The 19609-nt window shown below is 41.5% G+C and overlaps 1 protein-coding gene and 1 pseudogene across 1 annotated transcript; both read right to left on the minus strand.

Moving 5' to 3' along the window:
- LOC122276945 (G-type lectin S-receptor-like serine/threonine-protein kinase At1g11330) lies at positions 1–11722 on the minus strand. Its single transcript, XM_043086831.1, has 3 exons — positions 11516–11722; positions 11296–11404; positions 1–137 (listed from the first exon to the last, which is right to left on the minus strand). The coding sequence occupies exons 1-3, from the start codon at positions 11720–11722 to the stop codon at positions 1–3; spliced, it is 453 nt and encodes a 150-aa protein (XP_042942765.1).
- A 3098-nt stretch (positions 11723–14820) lies between these two features.
- On the minus strand, positions 14821–18929 carry LOC122276039 (annotated as a pseudogene).
- Between the last annotated feature and the right edge of the window lie 680 nt (positions 18930–19609).

Here is a 19609-nt window from a genome sequence, read left to right on the forward strand (position 1 = left end):
TCAAAACTCCTCCAACTTGCAAATATAAAGGCTATCAGCACAATGGAAAAATATCTCAGACTGCCTGCCATGATAGGAAGAGGTAAAGTAGCCGCATTCCATGCTCTCATTGACAGAACATGGGCAAGAGTTGTAAACTAGAACACAAAACAACTCTCAACTACAGGAAAGGAAATTCTCCTCAAAGCTGTCCTCCAAGCGATACCCACATATTCTAGGAATATCTTCCTCTTACCTCTCTCTATATCACAAAAACTCAACCAACTTCTTAGAAAATTTTGGTGGGGTTACAATGAAGACCATTTGAAGATCCAATGGGTGCCTTGGGACCAACTTAGCTCCTCAAAAGACTTGGGAGGGCTAGGTTTCAAAGACTTCAGAAGCTTTAATTTAGCTATCCTAGCAAAGCAGTGCTGGAAGATGATCCAAGACCCATCCAGCCTTGGTCTCTCGAGTTTTAAAAGAGAAATATTTCCAAAATTCTGATATACTTGATGCAAAAATAGGAAGTAACCCCTCCTATGCATGGAAAAGTGTATTTTCGGGGGTGTCCCTTCTGAGATCAGGTCTGGCATGGAGAGTAGGGAACGGGAGTAGTATTGACATATGGAATGATAAGTGGTTGCCTGGTATGCCTCACTCCAGCATTGCATCTACTAATGAGCCTCCCTATACACCGCCATGATGAGAAATTGTAGATGGCAACAAATAACATTCCAATGGGCATTGTAATTGCTATGACTACCTTCACATTAACAACTTTTCTATCTGTAAGTCAGGAAAAAAAAACATCAAACTAATTCATCTAAAACAAGACATAGAAATTAGAATAACTGCTATTTCTTTCTTCTTTTTTTCTTATTAAACAAATTTTCAAGGATTAAATGGGTGATGTGGGTTTGGGATGAAATACAAATTTTATTTGTTTTCTAAAAATTCCCCTGGCCTAGGGTTGGCACATCTAGTAAAAATTTTAGTTTTGATCGTATACTCTCTCCAAGTCTATAATTCTAATTCTCTTGGAAGCAAACAAGTTCTAGGATTATTGGATTGGGCGAGCTAATTTCTTTTAAATTATTCAAGATATACATGCAGGAAACTCCTTAGTGAGAATCCATGCACTTTTGGGATTAATAGGGACTTTGTTCTTAGACATGACCTAGTACCCATAAAAGTAAAGAAATAAATAAAGTAACTAGGCAAGTTGACAACACAATAATGAATGAATTAAATCATAATATAAATTTGAAAGAAAATAAAAACAGTCCACCAAGTTCTGAATCGGCCGAACAAACATAAAGATCTACTCCGCCAATAGAGAATTCTTGTGAGTCAATTAAGTCTCTACTCCATGACATACAACCAATGCCAGCATCATATGCGTAAGCTATACAACAATTCTTTAAACATTGGTCTCGACATTCATCTTCTAAAGTAGATGACCGATCTACAAAGTATGGCACTTTCATCATCTTCAATTTCAAAAACACATCCTTCTTGCCTTCTTCACCTTCATTGGTTACTTCCTCACACTGCAAGGGTCTCCTTCTCACACATCCACTGTGACGCCCCCAAATCCCCACGCACGAACACGGGAAAATCGAGACGTCCGGATGATGACATCACGGGTCATCATCCTATCGACGTGTGCCAAGTGTGTGAAAAAGCGACGAATGTGCACGAGAAATACGCAACGAAAAACAAGTCAATAACTAAGTACCAGAATTTTTCTTGTTTAATACAAAGCTATTCAAAACATACATAAATAAATATTACAAGACCCAAATATAATTTTAAACTAAATACAAAACATGACATCAGCACCCCGGCGGAGCCGCATCCTCGGGCTCAGCCTCCTCCTCCACATCCTCGATCCTTGCACCAAAATCTACGGTACCAAGAATGGTGCTGCAGGTAAGTAAACTCCAAACACCACTAGATAAAAACATATAAAACTCAAACAATATGCATGAAATAAAACCCAATGCATATGCGCCATAAAATATGATTTTTATACACGCACGCCAAAAACTCATTTGGCCCACAAAAACATATCCTTAAAACCAAGTCTCGCCATTATCCCAGATAATGGCCCAAACCACCAATTTCCCAGAAAATGGATCAAAAGCCTCGAAAACCAACATCGCCATTTTCCCAGAAAATGGCCCACATCCGAAAACCATAAAAACAATCCGGTTATGCATGCACCATGATCTCCCCTAGGGATCACCCACACACCCTGGCTCTGTGCCACACTGTAGGTAACGACTACGCATGTGACACCTAAACGAGCGATGCCCAGACTCACGCCCCGCGCGTACCTGGCCAGGCCATCCTCTAGTCCCCGCCACTCTAGGGACCACGGAGTCGACACGACAGCGTTACCGTATCGTGCGATCCGGTCATCGCCCTGCGACGATCCAAGGGATGTCACTTAGTTTTATCCACTCCCGAGTGACCAGAGGAGCTCCACCGAGATAATAACCCATCCCAGCTTGGGCTCGTGTAACACACGCACCCAAAAACCATTTACGCCAATAAAACGAGATTTTCTCAAATAAATAAAATGCACATATACCCAAAATGCAACTCACACCTCATGGCTCAAATAAAATAAAGCAATCACAAACAACCAAAACCAAACACTCCGTCCTCAATCCATCCGACCCCCGAACTCCTCGGACTCAGTCCGGAATCAGCCAACCAACAACAATAATTTATTGAAATAGCAAAATATATTTAAATCTAAAAGTAGGGTTTGAAAAATACTTACAGCGCTATACGGTATTTTTAGAAAGCTTGCGGCGTTGCAAACAGCGGAAGGAAAGCAACGTAACAGTGAAAATTCATTGTGGCCGTGGGTTGTAAAATACCCACTTTTTGAACGACAACAAACCAAGGCTCGGGATTGATAGGGAATGGCCTTGAGATATTTATGAAGCTAAGGGAAATGAGTTTTGGCCGTGGGTGATGGTGGAAATGGAGGTCGAAGGCCAAAAAGGGGCTGAACGGAGTTGAGCTCGTGGGAGCTGCTCCGGCAACGGATCGAGGCCAGAAATAGGTGGTTTAGGTTGGCAAGAGGTAGGGGAAGAAGCTGTGAAAAGATGGGGGCCGGAGGTAGTCCGACGGCGCCGGAAACGGTGAAAAACCGTATGGCTTGGAAGAGCTCGTGGCGGCTAACGGTGGCTCGGATGGAGGTTAAACTTGGTGGAGATGTTCACCGGTGATAGGGAAGAAAAATGGGTGGGTGGTGTAGGCCACGCCGCCTGCGAGCGGCGGTTCTGGGCTACTAAAGCAACCGGCGACAGGGGCAAAAACAGAGCAGGTGCCGCGACTTCCGGCGGCTCTCGAAGGCTAACGGCTGGTCCGATGGCTCTGAAAATTGGTGGAGATGATCTCTGGTGGAAGGGGAAGAGAATGGTGGTGACGGTGCACTAAAAGGTGGGCGGACGGCGGAGAACGGGGCTGACAAACAGGCAGCGACGGAAGGAAAAAAAAAAAAGGGGCTGCTGCGTACGCCGGAGAGGAGGAAGAAGAAAGAAAAAGAAAAGGAAGAAAAAGAAGGAAAAAGAAAGAAAAAGAAAGAAAATAAAAAGGAAAAAGAAAAAGAGAAAGGAAAAGAAATGAGGTCCAATCCTCACTCTAGTAACCAAAAACAGATCCACCGAAAACGATATTAAAAACCGTAAAACGACTAAAATAAATTAAACACCACCTCAAATAAATTAAAAACCAATTAAAACACATTAATTTAAAATAAATAAACTAATATATTAATTAAATTAAAAACAACCCTTCAGTGAAAATACACGTAAAAGCGGGTCATCACATCCTCCTCCCTTAAAACAAATTTCGTCCTCGAAATTTGCAAGATCAACTACTAACTTAAATCAAGCCACATAAAATCACATAAACCATCTGTGACCAAGATTAAGATACGTACCTTCATTACACAAACAAGTACGGGTATTGTTCCCTCATGTCCGCTACTCGCTCCCAAGAGAAGTCTTGAGCTAACGGATCTCCCCATGCCACCTTAACCAAAGGTATCGTTTTGGACCTCAACTGTTGCTCCATCCAATCTATGATCTGCAACGGAACAACCTCATAAGTGAGATCCGGTTGCAACTAAATACCCTCTGGGTCGACGAAGCGTGGCTCTTGCTGTCCAAAGCTCTTCTTCAAGGACGATACGTGGAAGACATCATGAATATCCCCAAAATACTCTGACAAAGCAACTCTATAGGCGACGGACCCTACCTTCTCCAGAATCTGAAAAGGGCCGACATACCTCGGATCCAGTTTCCTCTTCTTACCAAAACGCTTAACACCTCTCATGGGGGAGACTTTGAGATAAACCCAATCACCAACTTCAAAAGATAACTCTCTCCTCCTGGTATCAGCGTAGCTTTTCTGGCGACTCTGAGCTGCCGCCATTTTATCTCTGATGATCCGGACTTGGCTTTGCATCTCTTCAATTATTTCGGGTCCAATAATCTTATTCTCCCCGACTTCATCCCAACACAAGGGCGATCTGCACTTCCTCCCATAAAGAGCTTCATAGGGGGCCATCTGAATGGTCGCATGGAAGCTGTTATTATATGCAAACTCTATGAGTGGCAAATGGTTTTCCCAACTCCCTTGAAATTCCATGACACACGCTCGCAACATGTCTTCAAGGGTCTGAATGGTGCGTTCTGATTGGCCGTCTGTCTGTGGGTGGTAAGCAGTACTGAACTTCAACTTAGTACCCAAAGCTGCCTGCAAACTCTTCCAGAACTGCGACGTGAACCTTGGGTCTCGATCCGATACTATACTCTTTGGTATGCCGTGCAGCCGCACTATTTCTTTCACGTACAAGCGTGACAACTTACCCAAGGAGTCGGTGTTATTAACAGGCAGGAAATGAGCACTCTTCGTTAACCGGTCAACAATCACCCAAACAGAATTTTTCCCACTAGGCGTTCTCGGCAAACCCACTACAAAATCCATCGTGATGTCATCCCATTTCCACTCAGGAATAGGGAGGGGTTGGAGCATACCAGCGGGTCTTTGATGCTCGGCCTTCACTTGACGGCATGTGTGACATTTCTCAACATATAAGGCAATATCCCTCTTCATTCCATCCCACCAATAATTTTTCTTCAAGTCCCGATACATCTTTGTACTGTCGAGATGAACTGAATAAGGGGCCGCATGAGCTTCTGCCATGATCCGCTCCTTGAATTCCGAATCCTTGGGGACCACTCTGCGATCTCGGAACCGAAGTATCCCATCTTTATCCATGCTATAATGCAACGGCCTTCGAGATTTTCTGACTCTTTTTCTGATATTCAGCAGCTTTGGATCCTTCCTTTGAAGAGTCTTCAATTCTTCAAAATCAGTTACCCGAATATCAAGAACTGAAGATAAAATCTCTTCTTGCTGCGAACTCTCAATAAGGAGCCTTCTCATCCCACAAAGCAACGAATTCAATTCCGATGGCTCAGCTTCATCTTCCAAGTGCGATTTTCGGCTCAAAGCATCAGCAACTATATTAGCCTTCCCCGGATGGTATTTGATCTCACACTGGTAGTCACTGATTAGCTCTAGCCATCGCCTCTGCCTCATGTTCAGATTTTTCTTGGAAAACAAATGCTTCAAGCTCTTGTGATCAGTGTACACCTCGCAAGCTTCCCCATACAAGAAGTGCCGCCAGATCTTGAGTGCAAAAACAATCGCAGCCAACTCTAAATCGTGCGTCGGATAATTCTTCTCATGGTCCTTTAGCTGACGAGATGCATAGGCAACAACCCTTCCTTGCTGCATAAGGACACAACCCAAACCAAACTTAGACGCATCACTAAAGACTACGAATGGCTTATGCGGTTCTGGAAGCGCTAACACTGGTGCCGTCGTCAACCTGTTTTTTAATTCTTGGAAGCTTCTCTCACACTTATCTGACCAAACAAATTCTGTATTCTTCCGAGTCAGAGCTGTGAGAGGTCCGGATAGGCGAGCAAATCCCTTCACAAATCTTCAGTAATAACCAGCAAGCCCCAAGAAACTCTGGATCTCACGCACTGTAGTCGGACGCGGCCATGACAAAATGGCTTCCACCTTACTAGGATCAATAGCCACTCCGTCTCGGGAAATCACATGCCCAAGAAATCTGACTTCCTCCAGCCAGAACTCACACTTGCTAAGCTTGGCATATAGCTGGTGTTCTCTCAATTTCCCAAGTACCAGACGAAGATGATACACATGTTCTTCAACATCTCGGGAATAAATCAGAATATCGTCAATAAACACTACCACAAAGGAATCCAGATAAGGTCGAAATACTTGATTCATCAAATCCATGAAAGCGGCAGGGGCATTAGCCAACCCAAACGGCATCACCTTAAATTCATAATGCCCGTACCTTGACCTGAAAGCAGTTTTAGGCACATCCTTGTCTCTGATCCTCAGCTGGTAGTATCCCGACCTCAAATCAATCTTCGACAACACGGCTGCTCCTTGAAGCTGATCAAATAAATCGTCGATCCGCGAGAGAGGATATTTATTTTTGATGGTCACCTTGTTTAATTCCCGATAATCTTTGCACATACGGAGGGTTCCATCTTTCTTTTTAACGAACAACACTGGCGCACCCCATGGCGAAGTACTAGGCTGAATAAATCCCTTATCTACCAGCTCTTACAACTGAGTCTTCAGCTCTTTTAATTCAGCCGGTGCCATGCGATAAGGAGCTTTATGTACAGGAGCCGCTCCAGGTTCCAAGTCTATAACAAACTCCATTTCCCGAACAGGGGGTAGTCCGGGCAAGTCATCCACAAACACATCGGGAAATTCTTCCACAACTGGAATGTCTACCAAAGACTTCTCCTCAGACGGCGTGGACACCATCTGAACTAAGAATGCATCCACTCCCCATGCAATCTCTCTTCTTGCTTGAATTGCCGATATAATTACCGGTTTTTCTTTTAACTTACTCCCTGCAAATTCCAGACAATCACCATCTGGAAGCTGAAAGGTAATTACCCGACTTCTGCAATTAATACTCGCAGAATATCGGTATAGCCAATCCATCCCGAGAATGATATCAAAACCCAACAGCTTAAACACAACCAAATCAGCATCCAAGAACCTTCCATCAAAATTTAACGGGCATCCCAACGCAACCTTGGAGCACCATACCATTTCACCATCGGGTAAAGCCACCACCAATGACTTTGGCAAAGGTTCCATGACTAAATTATACATCCGCGCAAACGTGGAAGATACAAATGATTGTGAAGCATCGGAATCAAACAAAGTGCAAGCATAAAACTCATACAAACGGACTCTCCCTGAACCAAACACACAACCCATGAAATCCAAAAAAAAAAACAAAGAAGAAACCAAATACACCAAAATTAAATCCAACATAGAATCAAATTAATCCATACCTATAATTACTCCAGCATCATGGGTCGCTGGCGCCTCATCATCCAGATCTTCGGGTGTGACAGCATAAACCCGGGCTTGCACTGCTTGCCTTGGATTTGTTCTTCCACTGCGTCTACCTCCACGGCTTCCTTGAGCTGTTCTTGGACATTCTCGGGCAAAGTGACCCTGCTGGCCACAATTATAACATCGAGCCCCACCAGAAGGGCACTCACCCACATGGGCTCTATTACAAATTCCGCAAACAGGCACACGTCCTCCCATGCGAACACCTGAGGATGCTTGCGGTCGAGTTCCGGTCCGCTGAACAAATTTCTGAGGCGAACCCGAGCTGCTTCCTTCACCAGAAAAACTCCGCCTCTTATGACCCGGAGGGGAGCCCATACTCAGATTATTTTCTCGCTCCACAAGGGTGGCCACATCCACTAATTCCTGAAAAGTGGATATCCGATGGCTGACCACCATACGGCGTATATCAAGGCGTAGTCCCTCCTGAAAACGATCAGCTCGCATCTCCTCTATGGCGATAAGGTGGGGAGTAAATCGCCCAAGTTCTATAAACCTTCGGGCGTACTGTTCCACTGTCATGCCTCCTTGAACCAAATTTGAGAACTCTCTTACCTTTTGCTTCCTTACCGATGCGGGAAAGAAGCGGTCATTAAATTCTTTCTTGAAGCGTTGCCAGGTTACAGCGGCGAATGAACCCAACTCTACTTCTAGCATCACCCTCTTAGTATCCCACCAATCAAAAGCAGTGCCTTGCAACAGATAGCTGGCGTAGAGTACCTGTTGCGCCTCGGTGCAACCACACACCTCAAAAGTTCTTTCCAGATCCTTGATCCACTTTCCAGCTTGAAGCGGGTCCTCTTCTCCAGTGAAGTGTGGGGTCCTATGCGCCAGAAAGTGCTCATAGGTGCATCCGGCTTGCACCATGCTGCTAGATCCTCCCGGGTAAAGCCAAGGCCCTCCCTGATATGGCCAAGGACCTCCTTGTTGCGGCCAAAGTCCTTCTTGTTGAGGACAAGGCCCTCCTTGTGGCGGCCAGGGACCCCCTTGTTGTGGCCAAGGTCCCCCTGGTTGTGGCCAAGGCCCTGTCTGTTGTGGCCTAAAATTTTGCTGCATAAACTCCGTCATCTGTCGTATGGCTTGGGCTATGGAGTCATCTCTTGATGTATTGTCCCGTGGCTCCTGAGTAGATTTCTTTGGCCTCCCCATTTTCCTGCCACCACAACCTTTGACCCCCTTTCAGAAAACAAAAACAAATAAAACCAACAACAAACAAAAACAGAACCAAAGACCAACACCACATCACACAAAACAAAAGAAACCAATTTGCAAAAACATAACTAAATAAATAAAAACAAACAAACAAGTTCAAACAAATAAAACAAATAAAACAATTTAAATAACTTTACTTAACATAAATTTTAAAACACAACTTTAAAAGCATTCTGGTACTACCTACGGGACATGTGGTTTTACCCAGAGCCAAATCGCTCTGATACCACCTATGACGCCCCCAAATCCCCATGCACGAACACGGAAAAATCGAGACGTCCGGATGATGACATCACGGGTCATCATCCTATCGACGTGTGCCAAGTGTGTGAAAAAGCGACGAATGTGCACGAGAAATACGCAACGAAAAGCAAGTCAATAACTAAGTACCAGAATTTTTCTTGTTTAATACAAAGCTATTCAAAATATACATAAATAAATATTACAAGACCCAAATATAATTTTAAACTAAATACAAAACATGACATCAGCACCTCGGCGGAGCCGCATCCTCGGGCTCAGCCTCCTCCTCCTCATCCTCGATCTCTGCACCAAAATCTACGGTACCAAAAATGGTGCCACAGGTAAGTAAACTCCAAACACCACTAGATAAAAACATATAAAACTCAAACAAAATGCATGAAATAAAACCCAGTGCATATGCGCCATAAAATATGATTTTTATACACGCACACCAAAAACCCATTTGGCCCACAAAAACATATCCTTAAAACCAAGTCTCGCCATTATCCCAGATAATGGCCCAAACCACCATTTTCCCAGAAAATGGATCAAAAGTCTCGAAAACCAACATCGTCATTTTCCCAGAAAATAGATCAAAAGCCTCGAAAACCAACATCGTCATTTTTCCAGAAAATGGCCCACATCCGAAAACCATAAAAACAATCCGATTATGCATGCACCATGATCTCCCCTAGGGATCACCCGCACACCCTGGCTCTGTGCCACACCGTAGGTAACGACTACGCATGTGACACCTAAACGAGCGATGCCCAGACTCGCGCCCCGCGCATACCTGGCCAGGCCATCCTCTAGTCCCCGCCACTCTAGGGACCACAGAGTCGACACGACAGCGTTACCGTATCGTGCGATCCGGTCGTCGCAGGGGATGTCACTCAATTTTATCCACTCCCGAGTGACCAGAGGAGCTCCACCGAGATAATAACCCATCCCAGCTTGGGCTCGTGTAACACACGCACCCAAAAACCATTTACGCCAATAAAACGAGATTTTCTCAAATAAATAAAATGCACATATACCCAAAATGCAACTCACACCTCGTGGTCAAATAAAATCAAGCAATCACAAACAACCAAAACCAAGCACTCCGTCCTCAATCCATCCAACCCCCGAACTCCTCGGACTCAGTCCGGAATCAGCCAACCAACAACAATAATTTATTGAAAGAGTAAAATATATTTAAATCTAAAATTAGGGTTTGGAAAATACTTACAGCGCTATACGGTATTTTTAGAAAACTTGCGGCGTTGCAAATAGCGGAAGGAAAGTAATGTAACAGTGAAAATTCACTGTGGCCGTGGGTTGTAAAATACCCACTTTTTGAACGAGGACAAACCAAGGCTTGGGATTGATAGGGAATGGCCTTGAGATATTTATGAAGCTAAGGGAAATGAGTTTTGGCTGTGGGTGGTGGTGGAAATGGCGGTCGAAGGCCAAAAAGGGGCTGAACGGAGTTGAGCTCGTGGGAGCTGCTCCGGCAACGGATCGAGGCCGAAAATAGGTGGTTTAGGTCGGCAAGAGGTAGGGGAAGAAGCTATGAAAAGATCGAAAAACCGTATGGCTTGGAGGAGCTCGTGGCGGCTAACGGTGGCTCGGATGGAGGTGAAACTTTGTGGGGATGTTCACCGGTGAGAGGGGAAGAAAATTGGGTGGGTGGTGTAGGCCACGCCACCGGCGAGCGGCGGTTCTGGGCTGCAAAAGTAACCGGCGACAGGGGCAAAAATAGAGCAGGTGCAGCAACTTTCGGCGGCTCTCGAAGGCTAACGGCTGGTCCGATGGCTCCAAAAATTGGTGTAGATGATCTCTGGTAGAAGGAGAAGAGAATGGTGGTGACGGTGCACTAAAAGGTGGCTGGAAGGCAGAGAACGGGGCTGACAAACAGGCGGCGACAGAAGGAAAAAAAAAAGGATCTGCTGCGTATGCGGGAGAGGAGGAAGAAGAAAGAAAAAGAAAAGGAAGAAAAAGAAGGAAAAAGAAAGAAAAAGAAAGAAAAAAAAAAAAGGGAAAAGAAAAAGAGAAAAGAAAAGAAATGAGGTCCAATCCTCACTCTGGTAACCAAAAACAGATCCGCCGAAAACGATATTAAAAACCGTAAAACAACTAAAATAAATTAAACACCACCTCAAATAAATTAAAAACCAATTAAAACACACTAATTTAAAATAAATAAACTAATATATTAATTAAATTAAAAACAACCCTTCAGTGAAAATACACGTAAAAGCAGGTCATCACATCCACTACTCCAGTTTCCTCTATTCCATTCTTCTATATTCTTCGGCTCAAACCCCACTAAGCAGTTGCAAATAGGTGAACTCTTTGAGTTACAGATTCCATATTCCCTGCACTTTACGTAAACATCACATTCGGTCTCCAAAGCTGACCACCCGACCTCCCAATTACCACCGTTATATGAAATCTTTTGCTCTATATTTCCCTGCGCATTCAATAAAAAATTATATAATACAGACTCATTCAGAAAGGCAAAAGTAAGATCGAATAATGTTCCTTCTTCATCATCTGTAAGTCTAAATCCATCAAGAAATACAGAATCCATGGCAGGTATTCCTATAAAGACCCAACTATTCCATGGACCAGTACGCCAATATCGGCTACTACCATTCCAAATGGATATTTCAGGAAGATTAAAAATGTCAACACCAGCAGAGAAGGTTCCTATGGATGGGTCAGACTGGTTGGTCCAAGAGGTTCCCTGCACTTTCTTGCGTGTTCTTACATTAGTACTAAGTTTCATCTTTGGCACAAATGTATCTGTAGGATGTTGGAAGCTTTCCCACTTGATTGTCTTGTTTTTGTTTTACTGCAAGACAAGGTTACCAGAATCTGAAAGTTGGGCACCTGAATTGAAAACAGAATCCATTATATTCGATGACCAAATAATCTTCTTTTGTTCATCTAACACTACTAGATTTTCGTCTTCAGATATGGTTAGAATTCCCGACAAACTGTTGAGGGGCTTATTTCTGTTAGCAACCCATATGATGCTGGACGCAAAAAATTTAGCATACCATATCCCAACATAGCGATAGGTAGAATTTGCAGGGCTAAAAAATCCCAATTCGAAGTCGCCATTGCTGGAGATTAGGGTTTCAGCATCATTGATGAACTTGGTTGTAGTGATGGTGTATGTGGCAGTGCCAAGCTCTAGACAAAAGCAAGCTAACAATAAAAAGAGTTCGAGCAACTTTGTTTCTCGAACAAGCTTCATAACTTTTCTAATGCCTCTCGTTTCCAAGAATGCAGGCATTTTTATGCCAGGATCGGAGCGTTACAAATCCATTGCTAGCTTCTTATCTTCAAGCTTTTCTTGGATTTATATTTGTGTAAGTGCTTGCTTCTGGAAGAGTAACACTTTTTCAAAGATACCGTCCATATAGACTACAACTAAATATGTGGATATAAACACATTTTGACGCCTTCAATTGTCAAGCTTTACCTCCTAGAAAAAACTAAATTGGCCAAACTTGACAGCATTTGCAGCTTGAGACTTAGTCCCCATTTTATTTCATTTGATCACTATAATTTTTTTAAATTTTCATACAAAATATAATAAACAATTCAACTTTTTCAAATACATAAGTTACAAGAGTGTTTCTTTCGGTTGCATTCTATCCAAGAGTGGTTGGGCTCATTGCATGGTTCTAAACTTTCAATTTTCAAAACCAGACCATATTGGCTACAATTAATATATCTTGGAATATGTGGATGTACAAATTTTGAGCCCTCAGTTGCAAAACTAGACAACATGATCTGCGGCTGCTTGACATTTGTGGTGGTTTTGTACTAGCTGATCTCAAAGTAATTCTTTTGGTATGGTTATTTTTTTTCCCGTCTTGAAAAATGCTGGAACGCTTCTAATTTCCACCAAAAGAGTGCAACGGATCATCTGTTATTGAATAACGAAAAATCAGCTCCTCTACATTAATTGTGTGAATTTCATATAAATTTATATCTGTGGTACCTTAAGAACCAACAAATTCTAGAAGGCTTCCTTTTGTGATGGAGTACTGTAATTAATGCGAATTTGAGTTTAAGATAATTTCAATATATATTAGATCCAGCTCAAAAAAATAACTCAAACCCCCACAAGCTGTATTTTTTAAGTTAAAATACTGAAGTTCCAATGTGCTAAACCAAAATTTATTTATTTATTTTTGAAAGAAAAGAAGGAAAAAAAAAAAGGAACAGTACGTAAAAAAGTATAATAATCCTTGAAAATAAAATATATTGATAAAAGATTAACTAAAATCAAGAAAATGAAAGAAGTACATTGAAAACAAATAATTAGACTTTGACTTAAAAGATTGAAAAAACTATAAAAATAAAAAGGTGGAGGGAAGAAAGCGCTTTGCCCCTCGGGGTACGACAACCAAAGGCTACGTTGTACCTGGCCGGTCAGGAGGACCGCTGTCTTATTAGTGGCAACTCCTTCTAGGCTGTTGTATTAAAATAAAATAAAATTTCTTTGAAATTTGTAAGCCTGTAAAATCCTTTAGAAAGTTATTTCCAAGGATTTGCATAGTGAATGTTTGATAAAATTACCCCTAGATAAGGCAAATCTTTCTTCCTGGGTTATTCCCCGCTGATCTTAACTAACAACACCAGAAGGAAAAACTCTATGATGTTCAACAAGAGTACAAATCACGTCATGCATTCGATCTAACCTATAAGAAAGAATCTGAATTGTTTGTTGCTGGCCCTCAAGCTACCTCTGGGTTAGTTCTTACTATCGTTGTTTGCTTTATTTATTATTCTTCAAAGCTAATGACCTCATCCCTTCTGCCATGAGAGAATCGTCCACTCTAATACCACTGTTAAGGCACAACTCAATAATCAAACAATAATGAAGATGGAAACAAGAATTACTTATGTAATTCTTGAAAGAGCGGGATTTTATTCAAGGCAAGATCTAACCTCCATATAAAACTAAGTGACTCGCTCAAAATTAAGTAGCACAAATGCTCTCTCAAGTGCAGGGAGATGTTGTGTAATAATTAGGAATAAAATTCTTAAATTGTTTCTATAAGAAAATGTTGCTTAAAATAAAACCCGTATAAAATAGTGAAAATATTCACAAAGTGAAAATAAAAATTGTGATATATACAATGAATGGAAGAGTGCAATTGAAATGAAAAATATACTAGTCATGAACTAAATTAATATTTTTGAATTTTTGAGTGTAGCGAAGAAAAGTAAACGACATCAAATTAAATAAGCAGAAATTTAAAAGCAAGTAAAATAAATGATGTCAAATTAAACATGCAGGAATTTAAATGAAAGCTTAAAAGTGCAAGAAAAATAAATGACATCAAATTAAACAAACTAGAATTAAAATAAACTGGAGAAATAAAAGCGAAAGGCGAAAGAAGAGAGACGAGCAACAAGTTATGCCTATTAACCATTTTTTCGTCTAAAACCAATAATAAAATAATAAAATAATTAAAAATATATTAGTTTTTAAATGTATAAAATATACAATAATGTAGCTCAATTACTAAGAAATTCTCCAAGATGATCTACAATAGCCCGATACACTTCCCTTATATACTACACATAACGCAGCGTTTAAAGAAATTAGTAAACACATCATTTTATTAAAAGTACAACACTACAGATATTGACTCTGCTAATTAAATGCCCTGTTTTCTTAAAACAAAACTCCCCATTTCACTTCAAAATCGTTCCTTTGCCGCTGTACTTCAGTTTCAACCATTGCTTCTCCCGCCACATAACACATGATCAAACAATAGTCAAATTCAATAGATGAGATGAACCAAAACAAGTCAGAGGCAAGTAAAAATAATAAGTGAATATAAATACTTTATTTGCAAATGGAGCTCATAAAAATAGTCTTCTAAATTGATGTGACTTGAAGAAATACATTAGTTTGTAAAAGTTTTTTTCCACAAAATAAATTTAGCATACCATACAAAGTCACATTATTAAATTATGAGTACAGCATATATATAGATGGATAAGCACGACTTTTGAAGATAAGAGATTGTCTCTCTTTCTTTTTTTATTGGCTTACATTTTCTTCTTTGAAAAACAAACCCTACTAACACTTAACTTCATATCAGTACATTGCACCGATCGAATAGAATTCGACTTTAACGACCATGAAGCAAAGTAATTGTTACTTCATTGATAGAAATATTGGCTCCTTCGCTAGTTGATGTGTCTTTTGGATAGCTACCACTCTTCAAAACAAATGCAGGTTGTTGTGGAGAAGGAAGAGGTGTGTCACTACCTAACATTGCAACAACTGTTGACATGTTTGGCCGATCTTTTGCATATTCTTGCACGCACAAAAGCCCAATTTGAATGCACCTTGCAGCTTCATTATCAGGGATTTTGTCACCCAGTGATGAATCAACTATTTCCATGGCTTTGCCTTTGTTCCATAACTTCCAAACCTACAATTAAATATCATGTTTGTATGTTTGGGTTTAAATAATATAAGGCATATTATTTGCATAAACGTGTACTCACATGTCCAATCAAGTTTGAGGAGGGATCATCATGATAAGATGTATTGTTCCTTTTGCCAGTAATAATCTCCAGCAACAAAACCCCAAAGCTATACACATCTGACTTCACAGAAAATACCCCTTGCATTGCATACTCCGGAGACATATAACCACTGAAACAACGTAATGAAATTATCAGAAAACTAAAAATAGATGCTTAATGTTTTGCTTAAAAACCAATTTGGTTTGTATAATTATTATATCCTTAATTTGTAACACACTTACTATGTTCCAACAACCCGATTTGTATTTGCTTCAATTTGGTCTCCTGACTCCCCTCCAACAATTCTTGCCATACCAAAATCTGCAATTTTCGGATGCATTGCATTGTCAAGCAGAACATTGCTGGCCTTTAGATCTCTATGGATAATCCTTAATCTTGAGTCCTGATGAAGATATAAGATTCCTCGAGCAATACCACAAACAATCTCGAAGCATTTTTCCCAATCCAACAATGACCGTTTTGTTTCATCTGAATGAAGAGATCAGATCATAGAGTATATATTTGCTTCGGTAGGGATGTTGTACACCAGAAGAAGAAGCTTAGGTGAAAAGAAGACATACCAAAAATGAAAGTGTCCAAGCTTTTGTTTGGCAAGTACTCATAGATTAACATCTTTTCTTCTCCCTGAACGCAATAACCAAGAATCCTTACAAGGTTCCTATGTTGAAGTTTAGCAATGATTGCAACTTCATTCTTGAACTCTTCTATGCCTTGTCCAGAGTACTTTGATAGTCTTTTCACTGCTATTTCCTTTCCATCGTATAAGCAACCCTAAAAGCAAATACCAATTTCAATTTTAAACATTCAGATCAATAGAATTACTGATGCATTGCACACATGAATTGAATTTTAGGGAGATTAATTACCTTATACACTGATCCAAAACCACCTTCTCCTAGCTTGTTAGAAATAGAGAAGTTCTCCGTGGCTGCAACTATCCTACTTAGGTCAAAGAATTGTAAATCTGAATTTCTCGTACGTCCATCAAGTTCCCTTCTAGTTGAAGAATCTTCAAAGGTTGCTGCAGCCGAGGTAACGCTAAAAGTTTACTTTCTTTGTCTTTTAAATGCGGTAATTTAAAGTTTTCAAAGTGCAATATTTAATGCAATTATGAATTCCTTGACAATGGCCACGACAGAATGAAATTGACTGAAGAAAGACACTAAAATAAAGGAATCAAACCGAGGAAAAGAACAGATTATAAAATAAATAGAAAGATTTAGAGCGTATAAATCTCGTACAAGCCCTTTGAAAATAATTACGGCCTATTATAAGAAAGTGGATTTTTGAAGAAATTCATGACCTAACTCTCTTCGAAAACAGGTTCAAAGAGAGAGTGTTGCTCATTGCTTATAAATATGCACAAGACCTTATCTACAGGTAATGTGAGATTTATTCCTTAACATTTTCCCTTACATGCAAGCTAGTATTTTTCCTAGTCTTTATCAAGGGATAAGTAGTGTGGGCCTCCATTTGTCCCGTGGTAGGCTCTAATACTATGAAAAAAATTCATGGATCTAATTTTCTTAGAAAACCGGTTCAAAAAGAGAAGGTTGCTCATTGTTTATAAACATGTCCAATCCACAAGCATGTGAGATTTATTCCTCAACAAATTTTTTCAAATGGTGCCAGCCTGTTTCAAAGAAATTAGATGCCCTGAGTTGGAACAATCCCTTTTCAGTGCCATGGCTGCATGATTTGTTCACCTGCCTTAAGAATAAACAAATATTTGAAATGAATAAACCGCTTTAAAAAGTATGTTTTACTTACCCTTTCTCTTCCTCACTATGAACCAATACACGATGGAAGCCGCAATAAGCAACAATATTACTGCAACAGAAACCACAAGAGTAGCCAGCATCCCCTTATTATGGAGAAGACCATTTTCCTTTGCATATTGAGCTAAGTAAAAAAAAAAAAAGAGTAGAAAAGTCAATCTTTTTAAGTTCTTCATGAACCTGTATCTTCACTGAAAACTCGATCTTTAAAAGAAGTAATAAAACTGAAGTACCTAATGTAGCTGCATCCACGCGTAGATATAATTCTTGTCCTCCACTGGAATAAACTCTCGTGTCCACCAGGCTCCCGTGCCATGTCAGGCACCCAATCCCTCCCTTTGTCTCGTTTGCGCTAGTGTATGCCATACAAGAACAATTCTTCAAGCACGCTTGCTTGCACTCTTCTAACGACAGACTCATGTCCACACGTGCTAACGAGGTATCCGGCACCTTCACATGTGCCAGCGTCACGAACCCTTCCCCGCTCTTGCACCTGGACACTCCTGGGTTCCTCACGCAGCCGCTGGACCAGTCTCTCCGGTACCAATCGCTGGTGTTATAGGGTTCAAACCCGGGCAAGCACGTGCACTCGAACATTTCTGGGTTATACGGGTCACAGTAACTATTTGGACCGCATTTTTGTAGTTATCGCAAGTCTCATTCGGGGCAGACCAAAACATGACCCAGCTGGTCTTGTGCCAAGTAGACCGCTTCACGATCCCGGGTTCCTCCACCACCAGTCTAGTGAAAACATTAGGAGCAGTGACATCGTATCGAATGGTGATCTCATCTGGATTATCCACGTAGCTGGCCTTTAAGATGTAAATCCGTGTCATCTCAGGTACGCCGCTCCATCTTTGGCCGGTCCAAGGTCCGCCCCGCCACAAAGCAACCCCACCCTCGTATAAGAACAGTTGCGGACGCCCGGTAGGATCAATCTCAAAGGTGCAGTTACCGGTTCCAGGGTCATTTTTGGACTTCCAAGATGTCAGGATCCTGTTCAATCCAGTCCGGCGGTCAAGCCCGAAATTCATAACCGGAAGCCAAGTGTCGGTCGGAAAGTCAAAACTCTGCCATATAGGGCTCTGGGTTTCTGGATGAGCCAAAACGAGGTTCCCGGTGTCCAAGAGCCGAGCCATGGAATGGTTCGCGGAGACAACAGAAACCTTAGTAGACCAGATAGGGAAGCTTCGGTTTGTCTCGGTGAGGACGAGATTTCCATGACCGTCGATGGAGAGGATACCGGCGGTGTCGTCGAGAGGATCGTCTCTGTTAGCGACCCAAACAACCGTTTTTACTGGAACTTTGTTATACCAAATCCCGACGTAGCGACGGCTGGAATTGGCAGGGCTGAAAAACCCAAGTGCAAACGTTTCTCGGTTGGAGACGAGGATGACACCGTCTTTAAGAGGCTTGTCCGGCGTTATGGTATCTTCGGAAACAAATTTTTGGAGAAGGAGAGAGAGAAGGAATAATGAAGTCAATAACTGTTTACAAGGAGAGTCCATGGTTCTTAGTTGATTTTTTTTTTTTTCTATTTATACTGGAAGGGTGTAAGAGTAGGGTAACGCGCTCTTCTCAAACGAGCTTTGCAATGTATAAGAGTAGCCCCCACACCACACATTTGTTGTGGATTTTGTCGCTTTCTTTTTTGTTTTTTTAATACTGAAACAATATCGTATAGAGGAAAAGAAAGGGCGTTTCGAATTTGTAGCACTAGCACCCAGCATCGCCCCTCCCTCTGCCCAGCTCCACCCCGCAACCCCCCTCCCTCTATTCGGGGTTGCTCCGTCGTTCACTCCTTGGCCTGCCCAGTGCTGCCTCGTGTTCACTCCTCCCTCTGCCCAACCCCCTATGGTCTCCAATTCCTGTTGAAGTGTAGTTGAGCTCTGTTTCGCCACCCCTTTGCCCAACTTCGTAGATAACTCCACTACTATTTTTCCTTTTGTATTAATTAATTCTACTCTTTTTCTTTTTTGTTTCAAAATAACCGGTAACCACTCACGGCGCGGTCCCAACCCAAATTTGTTAAAAAATCAACACTTCTGGCGGAGGAATACCAAACAAAAACACCCCAAAAACCAAACAAAACCAACGAACCACTCCTGAAAAACATCTCAAAAAAACAAAAGAAAACCTCTCTACACAAGCCTATTTACGGAAAGATGGTAATCCCCACCTATTCAACCGAATAATTCCCTTAAGATACAAGGGTAGATTATTACTCTCTTCATAAATCACAGTCTTCCCCATCTCTCCCTCTCGAGCAAGAAAGTGAGCCGCACTATTCCCTTCCCGATATAGATGAA

Source organism: Carya illinoinensis, chromosome 9, assembly GCF_018687715.1.
Source record: "Carya illinoinensis cultivar Pawnee chromosome 9, C.illinoinensisPawnee_v1, whole genome shotgun sequence".
Classification (NCBI taxonomy): Eukaryota; Viridiplantae; Streptophyta; class Magnoliopsida; order Fagales; family Juglandaceae; genus Carya; species Carya illinoinensis.

Bases quoted from the DNA above. Each gene is read 5' to 3' on its own strand.
- LOC122276945 (XM_043086831.1), bottom strand. From the start codon at position 11,722: ATGAAACTTAGTACTAATGTAAGAACACGCAAGAAAGTGCAGGGAACC. The intron at 11,405-11,515 runs GTATTTCTTGAT...TTGAATGCGCAG, and splicing joins GAATACCTGCCATGGATTCT to GGAAATATAGAGCAAAAGAT. The intron at 138-11,295 runs GTAACTCAAAGA...TTTGTGTTCTAG, and splicing joins GTGCAGGGAATATGGAATCT to TTTACAACTCTTGCCCATGT.